The sequence below is a fragment of the Typopeltis vanoorti genome, chromosome 14 (genome assembly GCF_054136105.1).
Source record: "Typopeltis vanoorti isolate ZY-2024b chromosome 14, IOZ_Tvanoo_1.0, whole genome shotgun sequence".
In the NCBI taxonomy this organism is placed as follows: domain Eukaryota; kingdom Metazoa; phylum Arthropoda; class Arachnida; order Uropygi; family Thelyphonidae; genus Typopeltis; species Typopeltis vanoorti.
The window spans coordinates 94543170-94563582 of record NC_143562.1 but is presented as its reverse complement, the minus strand read 5'-3'; the positions used below and the strand labels follow the sequence as shown (position 1 = coordinate 94563582).

The window sequence follows — 20413 nt, the reverse complement described above, 5'->3', positions numbered from 1 at the left end:
GTAGTTGTTAAGATCTTGTAGAAAGTAGTGAGGGACTGTATACAGCATTGGGCAGATGAGGGTAATGTTATCTGTGAGAGTCAACATGAATTTGTGAAAGGGTGCTCTTGTTTTAGCAATATGCTAGCCTTTTATAATAAAGTTACAAGAGCAGTAGATGAGGGAAAGGCATATACTGCCATTTTCTTGTATTTAGCGAAGGCATTTGACAGGGTGCCACATGATAAGCTGATATTTAAGTTGCAGCACATGGGGTCTGGATGTCAGATTGGTCAACTGGATTCAAGACTGGCTGTCTGATAGGTATCAGAGAGTTGTGTATGGCAGAACAGTTTCAAGGAGGAAGAGTTACAATTGGGGTCCCACAGGGCTCAGTATGGGGACCTATATTGTTTAACCTTTATATCAATGACATTGTCAGTGAATATTCAGTTGTTTGCAGATGATGGAAAGCTGGGAAGGATTATTAGAAATACTGCAGATCCGGCAGCCCTGCAAGAGGATTCGAATAGTCTAGATAGGTGGGGAAAATGAATGGGGGTCAGTTTAATTCAGCAAAATGTAAGGTCTTGAGGTTTGGGAAACATCGATGGGATGCTGCATACTCTATGGGAGGAGATATACTGGAGGAAGTAGGGGAGACAAGAGATCTGGGGTTGATGATTGATAGAAACCTGAAATTTAGGGGACATATTGCAAAGGTGGTGAAGGTAACACAGAGGATTGCTGCAATTATGAGAAGGACACTGACCTGCAGAGATAAAAGGGTTATCATTCCGTTGTATAAGTCTCTGATCAGACCACACTTGGATTATTGTTCTCAGATTTGGTCCCCAGGATTTGAAGGGGATAAATTAACTGTGGAAAGGATACAAAGACAGGAAGTATCAAAGACGGATGACAAAGATGGTTTCAGGACTGTACAATGATAGTTATGAGGACTGGCTGAGGGAATGTGGAGTGCAGAGTTTGGTGGATAGAAGAAGGAGAGGTGATATGATTGAGACTTTTGAACTGTTGAGAGGTGGTTACAGAGTTGACACTGGGGAGGAAGGTAAGATGGGGAGTTCTTTCGCTTGGTTGAACAGCGGGAAGTAGTGATGACAAGAGGCCATCCCTGGAAGTTACAAAAGGAAACTATGAGCAAGAGGGTGAGGAGTGGTTTCTTTCCATGGAGTGTGGTTGAACCATGGAATGTACTGTCTGATGGAGTGGTGAGAGTGAGAACGGTCTATGAATTTAAGAAGTGGTATGATAGACTTTGTGTTTCTTAGGTGGGGACCTCCCCTCGATGAGTCTTGACAGACTTTATGTTCTTAGGAAGGACCTCCCACGATGAGTCTTTTGACTCCATGGAGGCCTGAATAATAGTGGTAATAGTAATAATATACATATGATAATCATATTTCATATGTATTTCATGTTATTTCATAAAATAATATGAAATATATTAAAAAAACAAGTTGGTGAAGAGATGATTATACATAGGGTGAAAGTCAAAAAGACAAGAAACAATCTGTGGAAGGAATTAACCAAGCTGTTTTTGATGTAAGTCTTGCAAGAGGGCAAGTTCTCGAGGAGTGGAAGGAGGATACGATATTGCCTGTGTACAAAGTTAGTGGTAGAATGGAGAAGAGATGATTATAGATTATAGACATCAAACTATAGACTGTATTTTTCTCTTATTAAAATTTTGGAAAATTGGAAGAACTCATATACAGAACTGAGCAGATGTGGGAAATATGTTTATGAAGGTCAGCATGGATTTGTTAAGGGATAGCCTTGTTTTATTAATCTGGTTGTCTTTTATAATATAGTAACAACAGCAGTGGAAGAAGGTAATGCATATACTGTCATTTTTTTTTTTTTTTTTTTGCAAAGCATTTCATAGGGTGCTACATGATCTAAGTTGCAACATTAGGGCTGGATATTATGTTAGTGGACTATTACTATCTGGCTTTCTAATAGATATCAGAGTTGTATATGAGAGAGGGAACTATCGTGGACTATAAAGGAGTTCCACAGGGTTCAGCATTGTGTGTCATTATTGCTCAATCTTTATGTCATTGGATTACAGGGAGACATTTAGTTGTCTGCAGATGACATGAAGCATGGGAAGGTTATCGTAGAGGTGCTGATGTTGTGGCTCTTCAAGAAGATTAGATTAAACTGGCATCCTCATTCACTGTTTATCTTTCCAGCTTATTCCTTCAATCCACCAATAAGTTTTCCAACTTATTGGCAGAGTTATACTGGAAGAAGTGAAGAAAAGGAATGTTATGGTAATTGTAGATAGAAATTTGAAGTTTAGCAGATATATTGTGAAGGATGTGAAGCCAGCCCAGAGGACTGCTGCAATACTGAGGTGGACGTCAACCAAAAGATATAAAAGAGTTGTGGTTCAATTGTATAAAGCCCTAATCAGACCACATCTGGATTATTTGTTCAGATCTGGTCACCAGAATTTAAAGAGGATGAAGTAACCTTGGAGCAGTGGCAGATAACAAAAAATATATCAGGGCTATACAATATTGATATAAGGATAGAGTGAAGGCTTGCAAACTACAGAGTTTAATGGATAAAAGATAAATGTGTGTGTGGGGGGGATATGATGAAGACATTTAAGCTGTTGAGAGGTATTTTTCAGGTTGATATTTGAGAGGTTTTTCACTTGCAGAATGAGAGGAAAGACACAAAAACAAGGGGCCATACGTGGAAGTTAAAAAAGAAAGTGGTAAGTAAAAGGATCAGAAGCAATTTTGTGTGTGTGTGTGTGTGTGTGTGTGTGTGTGGAGAGAGTAGCAGGATTATGGAATGCATTTGAGAGGTGGTGAGAGTGCAAACAGTGAAAGTGTTCAAGGAGCAGTATAACTTTTGTCCTTTCTAAGACAGACATCTTATGATAAGGCTTACAACCCCATGGAGACCTGGAATAATAATAAGAAGAATAAGTCGTGAATACTAAATGACTTTAAGATTTGATATGTTACTGATGGAATGAAAAACTTTCCACGACAAGTCGCTCGATTCCTTGGTGGTCTGTTAATAATAATAATAACAAATATGATTCAGTTTGATAATTCAATGGACAAAATTCTTATGCATTTTATGTAATGAATAAGCAATTGAAGTAGAGCTATAGACTTTTATTCTGTGTGTGTGTGGGGGGGGGGGGGGTTGCAACCTGAGCCAAAGCTACTGTTGTTGTTTTATAATTCTTTTATTTTATGATAATTTTTTATCATTATTCTTTTTCGGAAGAAAGGAATGATAAAACATATGGGTTCCTGAGGGCAGATGAAGTATACATAGTATAAATTATCCTTTTTATACCCTACTAATATACTTAATCCAAAACATATATAATGTAATTAATTTTATAAAATTATACATTACATAATTCATTTTCAATTTATTTTACTATATTAATTTTTTTATATAATTTACTAAGACTTTTGAGTCTAGACTGTTAGAATGTGGATTGCAATGATGTAACTTATGAGTATAATCTGAACCTTAATATAAATACAGTAATAAAAAAGTACCTGTGATGAGCTGGATCCCTGCAAAGTTCAACATTGGGCCTCTGATTACGTAAATGGAAACGCGTTTGTGAAACTTTTATGGCTGGTTCCTTCTCCATGATTGCTAATTTTAAATCATTAACTGTTTTTTCTGCTTGTGCAATATCTTCTATCACCTAAGAGAAAGGAAAAAAAAATTGTGCATGTATATACACACATACTTATATATATATATGATTATGTGTGTGTGTGTATATATATATATATATATATATATATATATACATATAATCATATATAAATCAGAGATTTTTCTATGACCAGTCAATGTTAAATAAAGACTTAAAAGTAATATATTCTAAAACAGAGAATATGCTTTTTTTTTAAATAATTATTTTTATTTGAACTATTTGCACACCTTAATCATTAAAACAAGAGCCTCTACTAACCAATACCCTTTTAAAGCCCATCTTGGAACTCACTGAACCAACCTCACTGCCTCCTCTTTCATCCCATCTACTTCTGTCCTTTAGAACAGGCTCTCTCTCACACTCCGCCTTCTTCAAATATTACAACCCTTAGCTGTTCAAGCAAAATGTGAACAGATTCTTCCTTTCTTCTATTCCTCTTGCCCATACATGGCACTAATGTACTATAGGTCTTGTAGCCTTTCATGTGTGAACCAGATATGCACCAAATCCTGTTTTTACATGGTATATATGTTCCAAAGAATATAATTTTTTGAATTTTGAAAATTCCTCTAAGGATTTTCCTACCCACCAAGTGACACCAAATCCAATGCACCTGTAACTTCTCCTTCATATGTGGAAGAGGATGTACATTCCCAATAAGAAAGGAAGAACATGATACATTAAATTCTTTAATTATGGAAAATCAGGCCTTTTTATGCACTTCAACCATACCACAGAGCTGACTGGAAAGGCACCCAGTCATTACAGTGTATCAAAACTGGACATGGAATAAAATTTAAAGAGAGCTTTAAGAATATTATTATTACAAGAGACATCCAGAGAGTCAGGGATTCATTAAGGGAGGTCACATATCACTCACACTATGTCATACTCTTGTTAGAATTCATTCACACTATCTGTACTCAAAACTTTCAAAGGCAAGTCATTCAGTCATGAATCACTCTATGAGAGAAAAATCGAGCTCTCACCCCCTTGCTTCAAACATATCAAAGTCATATCAAAACCTTATAAAGAAGTAAAATGATTTCCTTATTATGATGATTATATGTTATTTTTGACCATCTGAATGTAAGAAAAATTGACATAAACTGGGTTTTATATTGGCCGAAGGATTTTAATTGATACTAAGTAAGAAACACCAACACGTTTCGCCAACTTAGCTGTTTTGTTTTGTTTTGGAAGGAGTTTTGATTTTCTTACCAAGATCAATTCCTTCCATCACAAAATAAAGTTCACCTTAGAACTTGAGAAGGACAAACAATTACCATTCCTAGATACTTTAATTAAGAAACAAATGGATGGACATATCAGCCTTGCAGTCTATCGAAAACCAATCAACACAGGACGATACTTGCACTTCACATCTTCACACCACGTTTCTCAAAAACTAAGCATCGTACATATGCTAAAAAATAGGGCCTCTTGCATCACTACAGAAGATAAAGATCTCAAAGATGAACTATCCCACATATCAAAAACCCTGATAGACAATGGCTACCCAAAAAAAATTGATCCATGAGATACTTTTCTGCGACCCACCACAACAACAATCTGAGGAAATACGTTATAAATCCACCATCACCATTCCTTATGCTGGAACAGTTTCTAAAAAATTTGCTACACTCCTCAAGCAACATGAAACACGAGTGACTTTTAAACCTTTAAAGACTATCTGCCATTTTTTAAGATCTCTGAAAGACAGTCATGCCTTCTTCAAATATGCTGGTGTCTATAACATCCCCTGTTCATGTGGATTAAATTACATTGGTTAGACCTCAAGAAGTTTGGAAATTAGAAAAAAAGAACACGTAGGAGATGTAAACAATAACAGACAAGACAATCGTGGGTTAGCCCTTCATTTCTTGAGGACAAACCATACCATCGAACGGGACAAAAGCTCCATGCCCTATTTAGAGGAAGATTTCTGCTCCCGATACATAAAACAAGCCATAACAGTTATCTGTTCTAAACACAACTTCAATAGAAACCAAGGATTAATTCTAGCTGATATTTGGATCATAAGATCATAAGGCCCTCATAAGATCATTAAGCATGCCAGAGTTAAATTTCACTGCTAATTACAGAACGTTCCTGCATAACAACAGTTGACATCATACATGCTCCATGCATTTGATGTACGCATTCTTCTGTATTTATAAAAAAATATAATTGTATTCGGTTTATTCCTTCATGAACAGTTTAAGTGTTTAAGTTGTTCTGTATCTCTTTTATTCACTCTGAAGAAGCCAAACAGCTAAGTTGGCAAAACGTGTTGGTGTTTCTTACTTAGTCTCAATTAAAATGCTTCAGCCAATATAAAACTCAGTTTATGTCAATTTTTCTTCTGATTTCCTTATTCTTACATGTCAGTATTTGTTTCGACATTATCCTCTGATTTGTATTCACAGTCTTTGCTATATGGCTCAATAAACTTTACCTTCTTATCTATAAAACTTCAAGATCCTTAGCATGGTCAGTTTCTTCTACACCACTGAATGTCTCATTGTACCAAAGTGCATAACTTTGCATTTACTTATTTTGAAATAACAGCCATGATTATTTAGTATATCTTTGCTCATCGGCAAATAGATGTATTTCTCCTGCTGAAACTTTCCCAATGTCATTAATGTAAAGATTGAATAGCAATGGACCAAGGACTGATTCTTGAGACACACCACTGGTCAGCTTAAATCTTGCAGACCCACAACCATATACCACTCTTTTTCAGCCATCCTCTTGTCCAAACTAGTAATTTATAATTAATCCTGTATCTTCCAACTTATGCAGGAACCTTCCATGCAGAATCATTTCAAAAACTTTAGTAAAGTCTAAAATTACACAGTGTTTCCATTCTCCTTGTCTAACTCAACAGCCACATTATTATAAAATGTGAACATGTTACTCAGACATGACCTTCCCTTAGTAAATCCATGCTGTTCCCTGCCAAACCATTTTTGAATGCAATCTCCTTGCAACTTTTCCAACATCCTCACCACCAATCCAGTGATACTGACAGGTATCACTGGTACCTGATAATTAGGCAAAATTCTTTTCTTTGTCACTGTATCACAACAGATTCTCCAGACACATCTCCATACATGTTGCCTTGTTCCTCTCTGACAATTTTCATGGCACACCTTTCAAAAGCCAGGGACATTGTGAAAAATTTCATAAACAGTGCCCTTACTCAAGTTCACCACTCGTGCAATTTCACACAGTTTCATTTTTCAGCCTTCAAGAATGATGTCTTTAATGCATGAAATGTTGTTTTCTGTCTTGCTCAATGAAGGCCTGCCTGCCCGATGTTGATCTTCAATGTCACCACGTCTGCTTTAAATTCATTTTACCAAAAACACAACTGCTTCTTTGACATAATTTTTTTGCTTGCAAAAAATGAATGGACAGTACTGTTTTGACCATGCTGACATAGTAGCTCCATCTTGCAACTGGGATTAGCTGTGAGGCGACAGTAGCAGCCAAATGCACTCCTTGAACATTAACAGGTCTGTCTGTCAACTGTGTTTTATCTCATTCCCTTTCACCATTTAAGAAAAGAATGTGTTATTTTAAGTTTACACGGTGATCCAAATGAATTTTTGAAAATTATGGAGACAACTACCATGTTTGAATAAAAACTTTAGTTTAACATAACTAAAATCTACATTCGACATTTAGACTTTAATGTCAAGGTCATCTTCTGGAGCATACGACTATACACAGCAACAAGCTACACTACAATCAAACTGGTTCGTTAAAGACACTGACCAACCACTACAACAAATTGTTGGCCTGACCTCTGGTGAAAAAAAAAAAAAAAAAAATACATCACCACTAGAGTCCTATTATTAGTGTTATCTCTTGGTTGTAGTAATAAAATGGGCACAACAACAAGAAGTATCTATCTATATACATATATTAACAATTTATTGTTAATATATGTATATATATATATATTTACTGTACCACTATCCCCCCCCAAGCGATTGGGGGGGGATAGTGGTACAGTACAAAGAAGGTTCAGCCATGGGCTCACCACTATCCCCCCCCCCAATCGCTAACTTCTACATGGAAACCTTTGAGCAAAGGGCTCTTGATTCCGCCACACTAAGACCGACAGTCTGGCTTAGATACGTCAACGACGTGTTCGCGATCTGGCCGCATGGGCGACAAACGCTAAACACATTCCTTAGCCACCTGAACAAACAACATGAACGCATACAATTTACCATCGAAAACCAAAATTCGCTCCCATTCCTAGACACACTAGTCACACATCTTTCTTCAGGCAGTCTATCCTTCACGGTCTACTGAAAACCGACACACACTGGCCAATACATACGTGCCAATTTATACCACAACCCATCACAAAAATATGGAGTCATCAACACCCTTAAAAATAGAGCTACAACAATTTGCTCTAACCAGCAAGCCCTGAAACAAGAACTAAAAATCATCAGCGATACATTCATAAATAATGGCTATAACAAAAAACTATTAATAAAATACTCCATAAAACAACAACCAAAATGAATCTAGATTACAGTAAAACCATAGCTATCCTATACATTAAAGGGTTATCGGAAAAAATCAACAGAATCCTACAACACTATAACCTCAATGCCATCTTTAAACCACCCACTAAACTTAAAACCATATTTAACTCCTCTAAGGATCCTCTCCTCCCATTAGCACATCCTGGAGTCTACTGCATCCACTGCACCCGTAACTTGGTGAAAGTATCATACATTGGTGAAACAGGACAGACAGTCTCTATATGCAAGAAAGAACACATTAGACACATTAAATATAACCATTATGGTGAAGCAGGCCTCTCAGACCACGCACTCAACACCTTACACCAAATCAACTGGAAAAGCACCCGCTCTTTACCACAAAAACCTGGTACAAAAGGAAATTTAAGGAAGCCTGCAAAATCCTGATAAACCACCCAAATATCAACAACAAAGATGGCATGAAAATTCCAAGGATCTGGATGGCACACATTCGCCCTACCTAATATATAAGATCCAGCATAAGTCAGGACTCTAGCCAATCTTCAGCTAGTATTACCAACTGGCTGGAATGTACATGTTGTTAATATATGTATATAGATAGATACTTGTTGTGACCAATGTATTACTACAACCAAGAGATAACACTAATAATAGGACTTTAGCGATGATGTATTTTTTTTTTTTTTTCACCAGCGGTCAGGCCAACAATTGTTGTAGCAGTTGGTCAGTGGCTTTAACGAACCAGTTTGATTGTAGTGTAGCTTGTTACTGTGTATAGTTGTATGCTCCAGAAGATGACCTTGAAATAAAGATCGAAACGTCGAATGTAGATTTTAGTTATATTAAACTAAAGTTTTTATTCAAACACGGTAGTTGTCTTCATAATTTTCAAAAATGCAATGTGTTACCTTACGCTTCAGAAACCTCTCATACAATATAAATATAACTTCTAAGAGTCTCCATTACTCAGCTGGATTTTTGATGATTCTATTTGATGGAAAGATCTGGATATGATGAACTGCATATCTTATCTAGGATATGTAACTGGTAATTAGTTTACGGAATTAACAACGCATATAAAGTGTATTAATTAAAGATAACTTTAATAAATAACTTACTACTAGAATTATCTAGGATATGAGGAATCTTTATAAGGGATTTTCAGCTAAAGGTGAGTTACCCGGTCTCATATACAGGTGTCAAGGTTTTTGTGGCAAGCAGCACGTTCTGTAGAACTTCTCAGAAACTCAAGTTTTTCACCCTACAAAATAGGCAAACTGGCCAGAAGAACAAACACAATTGACAGCCATAATATACTGTGCAGATAGGATTAACTGCTTTATCAGAGATTAAATAAAGTTTGAAAGAAGCCAAGTTACTTTGCCATGACAAGCCACAGAGCTTAATGACCAAGAGTAAATGCTATAGGGTGTAACTTCTGAAAAATTTTTGATTACCCTAGTTATGTCCAAACTCACAGGTCTTCAACATAACATGTAGCAAAATTCTAACAGACAAAAAGTTTTCAAAGGTGGATGATTAGGTCTGCTTATAATAGTGTAAAATTCCATTGTAATACCAAATCCTTGTATTTTACTTTCTAACCCTTCATACTCTGTTTAATATAGAAAAAAATAATAAAATGTTTCATTTTTTATATTTGTGTTCATTAAATATATGGATTAACTAAATGAAAGTTATCAAGTGAAAGATCTACAAAAATTTCTTACCAACTGCAAGTGCTGTTTCAGTCTAAAAAATGCATCTTGTAATTCAGCAACTCTTCTGGCAAATGCATATTCTACAGTATCTGCTTGATGTCTCAGATCCTTGGCCGCATCTCTTAAAAGATTGTCAATGGTATTGCTTAAACTTATGGATGCTCCAATTTCATTACGTGCAAGAACAATATTTTCTTTTGTAAACTGAATCCATTCTTCAGGAGTTGACCACCTAAATGAAGAATTTAACTTTTCTTAATAAAAATAAATTAACTGTATACTATATAATAAAAACAAAATCTTTTTTTCTTCTATAATAACAATACAATTTTATGAGTAGAGTGAACAGCAGGATTTTTTATGTGGAGAGAGAGAGAGCAATTAGTATTGGAATTTGCCTGTGAGTGATGTGAGTGTGATGCAGAAACAGTGAAAGGTTAAAGCATAGTTCCATGAATTTTGTGTATGACAGTGAGGATCTACCATGATGAGTCTTTGACTCCATGGAGATGATGTGATAACAATAATATAAGGAAGATTCCTTATATTGTGTGTGTTTCTTCCACTTCAGCATCATTCTGTTTGATGATTACTCTTGATGGTCTTGATGCAAGGATTCTCATAATCTGCTCTGCTTTTTGAGAGGAGTGATAGAAAGAATCAGTTAATAAATAATAAAGCAAGCTAGCTTACTTCAGACAGACAGCAACCATCCAGACAGAAGACACAAATCATACAACTGCAATCATAACTGTGGTCAATCGGACCTTGCAGACCATGTTCTGGATACAACCCACAGAATCTCCTGGAGAAAAAAATACCACCATGCTCCACCATAGTAAATTCAAAAAAGAAAGACTGTTTTTATAATCTGCAGCGGCACTCAGAAATCAACCGAATATAAATAAATATGGTTGCATAAAACTTCCCAAAATTTGGGAAACATTAATTATCAGAGATTCCACTTTAGATCCTAGGCCACCTACAAATGCCCATAGAGGATGCATAATCTAGATAGGACTTTAGAGTCATCCACATGTCTCACTTAGTATTGTATTGTATTTGAGTGTATTGTTACAAAAGTTATTTGTAATCCCTGAAGATGTCTCAGTGAGTAAGATGAAATAATTGGAAACATTAAAATTAGTTTTAATCCTTTCCCAGTGCTGTAAATATTCCATTAACACCCAAACCGGCCATGACGTCTATAGACATTCAGATAATCTAGATATGATTCTGTAATGCCTATTGAATAACATGGATAAGAAGTGCAATTTGGTCTTTCTGTTTCATCCACACAGCCGGTAGGGAGGTTAAACCTCCAACATGATGTCCTCACAGCACTTAAGCCTCAACACACACAGAGATTAATAAGATTAATGACAGCAGTGAATAGGAGGGCTAAGGAAGTAAGAGGTGACACAGAAGATCAGATGAATAGGGCAGAAGAAACTGAAGGAGTACCGAGTACATGTAAATGAAGAGAGCGATAGTAATGAGAGAACTGGAATGCAAGAGAGGACAGGGAGACAGTGCATAAGAAGGGCAGATGCTGGGGTATAAATGAATGTGTGAGCAGAAAAGAAAGGCATGTGATAGTGAGAAACAGCCAGAGAATTATATCTCAGAATTAGTGTCAATAGCATTTTCTGATGTCTATCCATCAGCAAATCTTGTTATACTTTGTCATCCAAAATTATCAGAATAAGTGAGATGTGTCTAAATGAGGATAATGTACTAATGGAAGGGTATGATATTTCTTGAGAAGATAGAAAGAAAGGACTAATCCACGTAAGAGCTATTATTAAAAGTAGGAAAGTAAAACCATTTACTGTCCCCTCATATGCTGCTGTGAAATGAAGAATTGTGTGTGAAGTTCACTGTTATTAACCTTTCCAAAAATTCAGCTGAAGGTTTTGTGTTCTTTTTTGTTATTTATTAGTAATTTATTTACCCATCATTTTTGACAGATTGTATGCTATTGCTTTTGTGATATTCATTCAATTTTTTAACATTCTTTCACATTTTTAAGGATTCTGAATTTAATTAAAATTTTTTTTTTGAAATTTTACCTAGGAGGAATTGCCTCTGGTCCTGCATAAAAAGCAATTTCTCCAGAGGATATATTCAGAAGATGTCCACAAGTAGTGTCAATGCCATATGCTTCCCATTTATCACTCCAATCTTTCTCTAGTGAAGATTTTGAAGCCATATCTTTCCTGCAAAAGAATCAAAATACACAAGTATGAAATCAGAATGTTTAAATGATTTAAATACTGAAAAATAAACCTTTTTTTTTTAATTCCACAGTAAAGCATTATTTATCTGCAAGGATTTTGCTAGATATATTCTGATTTTAGTAGCTGTTCTTTAAAACAATACTAAACACTATTATTATTATCTGGGTATATCTTAGAGTCAAAAAAATTCATTGTGGAAGGCTCATATTAGCCATTATTCACATAATGCCTATCATCACATCCCCTCTTTAAACTCATTCACTGACAAAGAACTCATGGATGTTGCCAAATCCATTCCTCTCATTCAACATTCTCTAAGCAAAATTAAATCCTTACATCCTTGTCACACTATTATGCAATCAGGGCTTATCCCTTGTTTTTTCTCTCTCTCCTCTCTTGTCATGCATTGAAAAATTTCTTCTGCATCTATCCTATAAAATTCTTTTAGTAATATGTACATTTCTACCATAATCTCCTCTTTTCTGCCTATCAGTTACATTGTTTACTAAGAAACTTTCAATCATTTCTAGTAGGGAGCATCTTAATGCTTGCCTCTGGTTCATCTCCACACTTTCTCATTCCTAAGAAACCCAGGAACTGTATCTACGCACAACAGTTCAGATATAGTTATATCAGTCTTATATAGGGGAAAAATAAACCTCTTTATCTCTACTTTTTTTAAAAAGTAGATTCTTCAACATCCAGTAATCATCTGAAGCTATTTTATTCACCATTAAATACATGATGTCATCTGAACTTTATGCCAGCATCTCTAAATATCTATCCTCAACAATTTCTTACATCCAGTTTCCATTAATACAAAACACATTTTATAATGTTTTCATCTTGAATTACATAACCTTATACTTTTCCACATAATGTTAGTCTTTTAAAATCATCCTGCAAGATCTCTACAACATGTTTTTTAATTATTATCCTCTACAGTTTTGCATCATCATCAGCAAGCAACAAGAAGAATAGTCATTCTTCATGATATCATTAATGTACATTATGAACCATCAATCTCTGCAAATGTATCAGAATTCAAGACTTCAGGATAATTCAGAATGTAATAGAAGATGCAAAATGAAGGCTTAACAAAAGGTAACAAATAAGCAATATTATTTACACGAATAAAGATAACTCAGCAAAAAATTTTAAGAATAGAAATGGCTGCTGTATTATTATTTGCATTCATGCATTATAAAAAAATTGAGTTGTCAGTTAATAAATTTCATGCTAATTCTTCTAAGCATTCACATACCAAAAAATATTTCTGAATGAATGTTTGTCATGCAAATACTTAATGATACCAGTGTTCAATGGAAATACACAAATGCATAGCATTCTGACTTGAAGAAATTATTTATTTTTATTATTTATAAAACAATCACAATTTATAATGGCATAAATTGTGATTGTTTTTCACATGAATGGCCTTAAGGTACTTACTAGTTCGTCAAGTTCATTCATGATATACAATACTGTGCATTCTATCTAACCATCATTACTATTTAATAATGAATTCTGTTAGCTAGCTCCAAATACATTTACTATAGGCATTGCACTTACCCCACATATTTAATGTATTCTGATTCTATCTTTTAAAATGCTAAACATCAACATAACTGTCCATGTCAACGAGTAAGGTAATCAGAACAGACCATAACCTTATGTACCTAATTATTAAGAAACTGATTTCAAAAGACTAATATTTAAAAAAAAATTGTAATCTTAATGATACTTATTGATTAATTATACAAGAAGCATACTACACACAAAAAAAAAAAACAGGAAAGGCAATGTCACAAAACAAAAAAGAGCAGGTTCTGGTTCTTTTTTTTTCTTAATATAATGGCATAAATTGTTGCCATTCAATAATGCTTCTATCTAATTTACAGCTAAAAGCATTAGCTTGCTTTATAACCAAGTAACGTTTACCTTTGAAAGTTAAAATGCTTTAAAAATCACCAATCACTTTCTTATATATACTTTTATCCACTTTTTATTAATGCTTTTGATTTAGAGACTCGCTGATCTGACAGACAGCTGTTTTGAATTCACGATTTGTGCATAAATCATAACTAGAGAAGAATAATTAGGCAACTATCATTCTGAAAGATGTACAGAGGTAAGCTCTCAATCACTTTTGAAACTTTCAAACAAAGTTATAGCTTCAAATGGGAAGTAAAGCAGTCAGTATTAATCTTAGTCGAGAAACATTATTATTATTATTATCAACATTTGACCTCCATGGAGCCAGAGTCTGATCGGAACACACTGTTGTGTTCCGATCAGACATCATCTTCATCCAACTGTGCTTTAAACTGATTCAATGTGTCAAAACCCACAACATACTCAACATACTCAGGCAATGCATTCCATTCACCAACCACTCTCCATGCAAAGAACCTACTCCTCACTCCTCTACTCACAATCTCCTTATATTATTTATAACAATGGCTTCTTGTTTACCCCCCCCCCCCCATTCTATGAAAAATCTCTTCCATGTCAACACGTAATGATTGGAATAGGCCTAATTTCGATTCTCGTCACAACGGGAGGAATCTTTATCTGGATGATTTTCAATTGAAGGTGAGTTAGCTGATCTCATACGGAAGTAGCAGGGTTTTTTTCTCCCAAAAACTCGGGTTGTTCATCCCGCATACAGACAAATCGGCCCTTCAGAACACACGCAATTTACAGACATAGCATACTAGTCGTGGTGGTGGTGGAAGAGGTGGGTGGTTGATGGAGATGATTCATAGTAGAGGTTCGGTGTAGTGGTTGAGACAGTTGTATGTGTCCTCCTGCTATGAGTCTTCGGACTCCTTGGAGGTGTCAGGAATAATAATAATAATAATAACCCCTGACTAGCTTATATGTCTCAATTATATCCCCTCACCCCCCTTTTCCTCCTATTCATGAGACTCTTCAACTTGCATTCTCTCAATCTGTCCTCGTACTCCATATTTCAAAGACCATTGACTACTTTGTGAATCTTCTCTGGACCCCTTCCAACATATCCTCGTCACTATAAAAATCCTCTGACCCAATCTGTGCACAATGATCCATATGAGGCCTGATGAAGGTCCTATATAATGGCATCATAACCTTTCTACTTCTGCATGTCAGGGTCCTCCACATCATTTCCATTATCCAATGTGACGTCTTTACAACTTGTAATGTGGCCTCTGAATTTCAGATCTTTGTCCACCATCACTCCTAGTTCTCTCATCTCCTCTACTTCCGTTAAAGTTTCCCCACCAAGTGTATTCTTTGCATCCCATCGTTGCTTACCAAATCTCAAAACCTTACACTTTGCAATATTGAACTGCCAGTTCAACCTACCAGCCCATTCATGAAAACTAGTCAAGTCCTGTAAAGCCATAACATCTGCCAGATTCTGCATTGCTCTTCCCAGTTTTGCATCATCTGCAAACAACTGCATATCACTAGTTAAACCCATCCCAATATCATGAACATACAAACTGAACAGCGATGTCCCAAAACTAACCCATGCAGCATACCACTAGTGACCTTTCTCTTTTGGAATACCACATCCCAATATACAACTTTCTGATACCTATCTGACAGCCAGTCACTGATCCAACTCAGAAGTCTGTTATCCAATCCCATCTGTTTCAATTTATTTAAAAGGTTATTGTGTAGCAATGTATCAAAAGCTTTTGCAAAATCAAAGTAAAGTACTGTATATGCATCTCCTCTGTATAACGTATTTGTCACCTTGTTATAATACATAAGTAAGAGGGTGGTCTAAAAAGATCTCGACCATAGATGGCAACACTATTGGCAAGATTTTTTTTTTCTAAGTTGATACATCTTTCATAAGTATCCATGTGAAATTGCAAGTCATTTCTATCAAGTAGTTTGTTTTATACAGCAGTCTGAAGCAAAAGTGTTGTCTGTGTCCCTTGAAATGGATAAAATAGATTATCGTGCAGTTATAAAATTCTTTGTAAAAGAAGGTTTAATGCCAAAAGAAATTCATTCGAAGTTCATAAAAGTTTATGGGCACTCTTTTCCTTTGTTTTCAACAATTAAGAAATGGGCAGATGAGTTTAAACATGGCTGTACCAGCCTTGAAGATGATCCACGTGAAGGAGACGTCCAAAAAGTGTAACAACACCAGAAATTATTGATCAAGTGCACAATATGGTATTGGATGACCGGCGAGTCAAAGTGCATGGAACTGCTGAGACTATAGGCATTTCAAAAGAACGTGTAAGATATATTTTGCATGAAGAATTTCAAGTAAAAAAGCTTTGTGCGAGATGTCGATTGATTACTATGGATGAGACTTGGAGGGAATGGAATGTGCATAATGTTGGAGCTATTGACCTAATGTGCATTTGAACTTGGGACTGTGATCGAGAATGGGCTAGAAATTTGAGATTTAGCTGACTAAACTGTACTATTATTATTGGCTTAAATCAAAGCCAATAATAATAAATAAATACAGGGTAATTAATTATAATTACCCTGTATAATATCATAATATCCTGTATATCCCTTAAGGTATTTGAGAAGTATAATAACAGGAGGTTATTATAGTTTGGATTTTGACAATATTGCAGAAGAAATAAAAAACATCTGGAGCAGGGGAAAATGCTGGTCTTGAAATTCACGCTTGCTCTTGTTATCATTCAGGGAGTGAGAGGTGTGATTGAAGTCTGATTAATGGAATAATGAATTACTGACCATTTAAAACTATATATTTAGAAATTTATGTACATTTAATCATACAAATACAACATTTATTTTACAAATGATATCCTATCTTTTTCAATTTAGCTACTTGAATGCAAATTCTACCCTAAGGTTCTTCTTTATGAACTGGTCAATAACATCATCATACAAAGTTGGTTGTAACTTAATTTTCTCAGCAAGCCAAGATAGCTTTGACTAGATGAGCAAGCATCGGCCTTCAATACACAACACAAAGCTCAATTATTGCTGCGCAAGCTTAAGATGTCTTCTATCTACAAAAATAAAAGCCTAAATGGAATGCTTATAAATGCATGCACTTATTAACAAATAAATATTACTTCTTTCTCAAGTAATGAGCTTGCGCAGCAAGCATGGAGAATTTGCCACTGGTCTGGAGGTGGGTATATAGAAGTTCGACCAAAAAAAAACTTCTGCTTCAGACATGATTTTCACATTTGATTTTTTAAAATTACACAGATTTTTTTAATAGTTAACTTGGTATTATGAGTTTTAATGTAGAGAAGTATATGGTATATGTGGAGAGGGAAGCTAAACATTTCTTTGAGCCATTTGCACATTATTTCAACTGCAAAAAGTCTTGGTACATTATTTCGATTAGAAACAGTCCTGATGAAGAACTGAAAAGAATAAAATAATTTTGGTTAATAGGAACCTCCCATGATGAATTTTTTTTTGACTCTAAGAGATACCCAGATAATCTAGCAAAATCCTTGTAGACAGATAATATGAATGCTAATATCAATTGGCACTGTTATGGAACCACATGATAGAAAGCTGTGGAATAAGTGTCTCAGGAGAAAGAGGAAATCTACCAACTATATTGTGGGCTGATTTGACTATGGAAGAATATCAGTGTTATAAATCGAAAAGCTAATGGAGAGAAAAAGTAACATGGGAATTCTGATAAGCAAATCTGAGAAACAGGCATTTGTTGACAGCAAATACATTTATATTGTTGATTTTATTTTATGGGTGATGTTTTTAGCTGAATTTGTAATTATGTCTGAAAGGATGAAAACCTATACCAATTTAGTGAAGTAGTTAGGCTAAGGATTAGATAATCTGGAACCCAACTCTAGAGACAATACATGATAATTTTGTCAAGTTACTTCAGACTTTCAGTAAGCAGGATATTAGTCAAACAAAGAAAACTATCTTCTGCCTAGAGTCCATTATAAATATACATGCCACAGTGAGATTCAAACCAACAGACTATGGATAGAAAAGGAAAGGTGCTCTACACTTAGCCAATCAGATTGGTGGCAATCTGGGGTTTCATTAGTCATCTTAACATGTTGCAAAGGCAAAAGACTCAGCTACTGAACAAGACGAACTGCAGGAACCCTACACTGTGATGAAATACCAATCTAGATTTCCTGCAATATATCGATAGACATCCCCCCCCCTCTAACACACAAAGTGAACATTTCTAAATTACTTTCAATTAGGAAAAATGGAATAACATTATGATATAATATGATATTATAATATTATATTATATCTGCCGGTATGGTTAGCGTATCCCCTCTCCAGCCAAAAGGTTCGAATCCCGCCATGGGCATGGATGTTTGTGATTGTCTGTGAAAAATACTAGTGGTGGTGGACAGTAGATGGCGTTGGTGTAGATGATGTGGTTGGTGGATGAGGTTGAGTGGTGGAGACAGAGAGTTGCAGAGTAGAGTGTCCTCCCCTCGATGAGTCTTGGACTCCCTGGAGGTGTCTAATAATAATAGTAGTAATAATAATAATAATAATAATATATCTATTCTATATATATAAAAAGATAAGCCGAAATTTGAAACATTTTTATGTCACATTTTTTGTCTCTTCATTGTTTTGAAATGTCCAACAATGTGTTTGCCTTCATGAGACAAACACGTTGTTACATTGTTGTCTCATGTCTCGAGTCATTAGAATTGAAGGAGAACCGGCTTAGCAGTCTGGAACTTGGGGAGTTAGGTGCCAGGGGGACAGGACCCCCCCCCAGTGTGTGCATGTGTGTGTGTGTGTGTATATATATATATATAATAACAAAATGGAATAAGATTCACTTAGCAAAATCAAGTGAGTAACTGAAAAATGAATATCAATATTTAAGTTATGTAACAAATCTGAACAAGCATGAACATATCAACATGAATATGCAAGTAGTGACATGTACAAAGCAAAGAGAGATCATATCCTGCAATTTCTGGTAAGTCAATTATGAAAGGAATTCATTTTGAAGTATTTTATTGTGATTAGTGTACCACTTGCTAACTGCAGGTGATAGAAGAATTTTGTTTTCATAATTTACATAATATGCTAACCACTTTAGTGTATCCACTCCCCAGCCAAAAGGCTGCAGGTTCGAATCCCACCATGGGCATGGATGTTTGTGATTGTCTCTGGAGATACTAGTGGCGGCGGTCAGCGATAGATGGTGTTGGTGTAGTTGCTGTCAGTTGGTGGATTGTGAGTGGTGGAGACAGAGTTGTAGAGTAGATGCCCTCCCTCGATGAGTCTTTGGACTCCCTGGAGGGTGACAAATAATAATAATATATATCATATAAATATATGTGTGATAACAAAAACTTCATTGAATAATGCAATTAATAATAGCCAGTTATCAATTAAAAAATATTCAGTCAGTAAATAATTATTAACTGTGTACAGTTACTTATTAAAATTACAGTGGGTTACATGACTTCTGACTTTTCCAACTTTGACCTAACATATGAAAATTCAAATATTACAATATCTGTGTTTGGTGCAAACAAACATTAACAAAGAGGTTGTTTATTGTAACACCCTAACTGAAATGCTGCCTTGAAAATACTCAACTAATAAATGATTACCAGTATGGATTCTGACAATGCTGTTGAACAGGGGATCTATGCCAGACCCAGTCTTTCGATTGGGTCTGGAATAAAGAGCTATTAAGTAAGCTTCCATCATTCGGTATGTCCCATGATGTTAGCAACTGGGTTGCCAGTTTACTCACCTGGACATACATTATATCAATCCAATACATAGTTTCACCGATGGCAGTACACTACACTCAGGCCCGGCTGGTGGCATATGCGAAGTGTGCAATATACACAGGTGCCCCAGAAGAAAAGGTGACTAAAAGATATCAAAAAAATATGGGATAAGAGTTTAAACGAACAACGAATGGTACATATAATTATGAATGTACGTTGTTTCCAATTCGGGCACCTTCAGATCTTCCCGGAAATGAACAAATAAATTCTGAAATTGTATCCTGGACCCAATTATATCACTATAATTTTTGATTAAAATTTACGAAAATATACCTAAAATAGTTCTTTATTTTTTGATGTATCATAAATCAACTGATGATCAATTGTTGAGTTCTGTGTGAGGGCCGTATTCTAATTTTAATCAGATCAGATGCATGTGGTTATGCCCTAAAAGTCGGCTTACTACTGATAACTCATTCTTCTCGAC

General features: G+C 35.4%; 1 protein-coding gene across 2 annotated transcripts in view; it reads right to left on the bottom strand.

The window, feature by feature from the left end:
* LOC150099774 (tektin-4-like) overlaps positions 1-20413 on the bottom strand; it is a 74374-nt gene that overhangs the window by 7147 nt on the left and 46814 nt on the right. For both annotated transcript variants that reach the window (XM_090404238.1, XM_090404237.1), the window contains exons 5-7: positions 12044-12190; positions 9981-10203; positions 3546-3700 (exon numbers count right to left, since the gene is read on the bottom strand). In XM_090404238.1, the coding sequence (XP_090260364.1) occupies positions 3546-3700; positions 9981-10203; positions 12044-12190 (525 nt within the window). The remainder of the gene's footprint in view (positions 1-3545; positions 3701-9980; positions 10204-12043; positions 12191-20413) is intronic.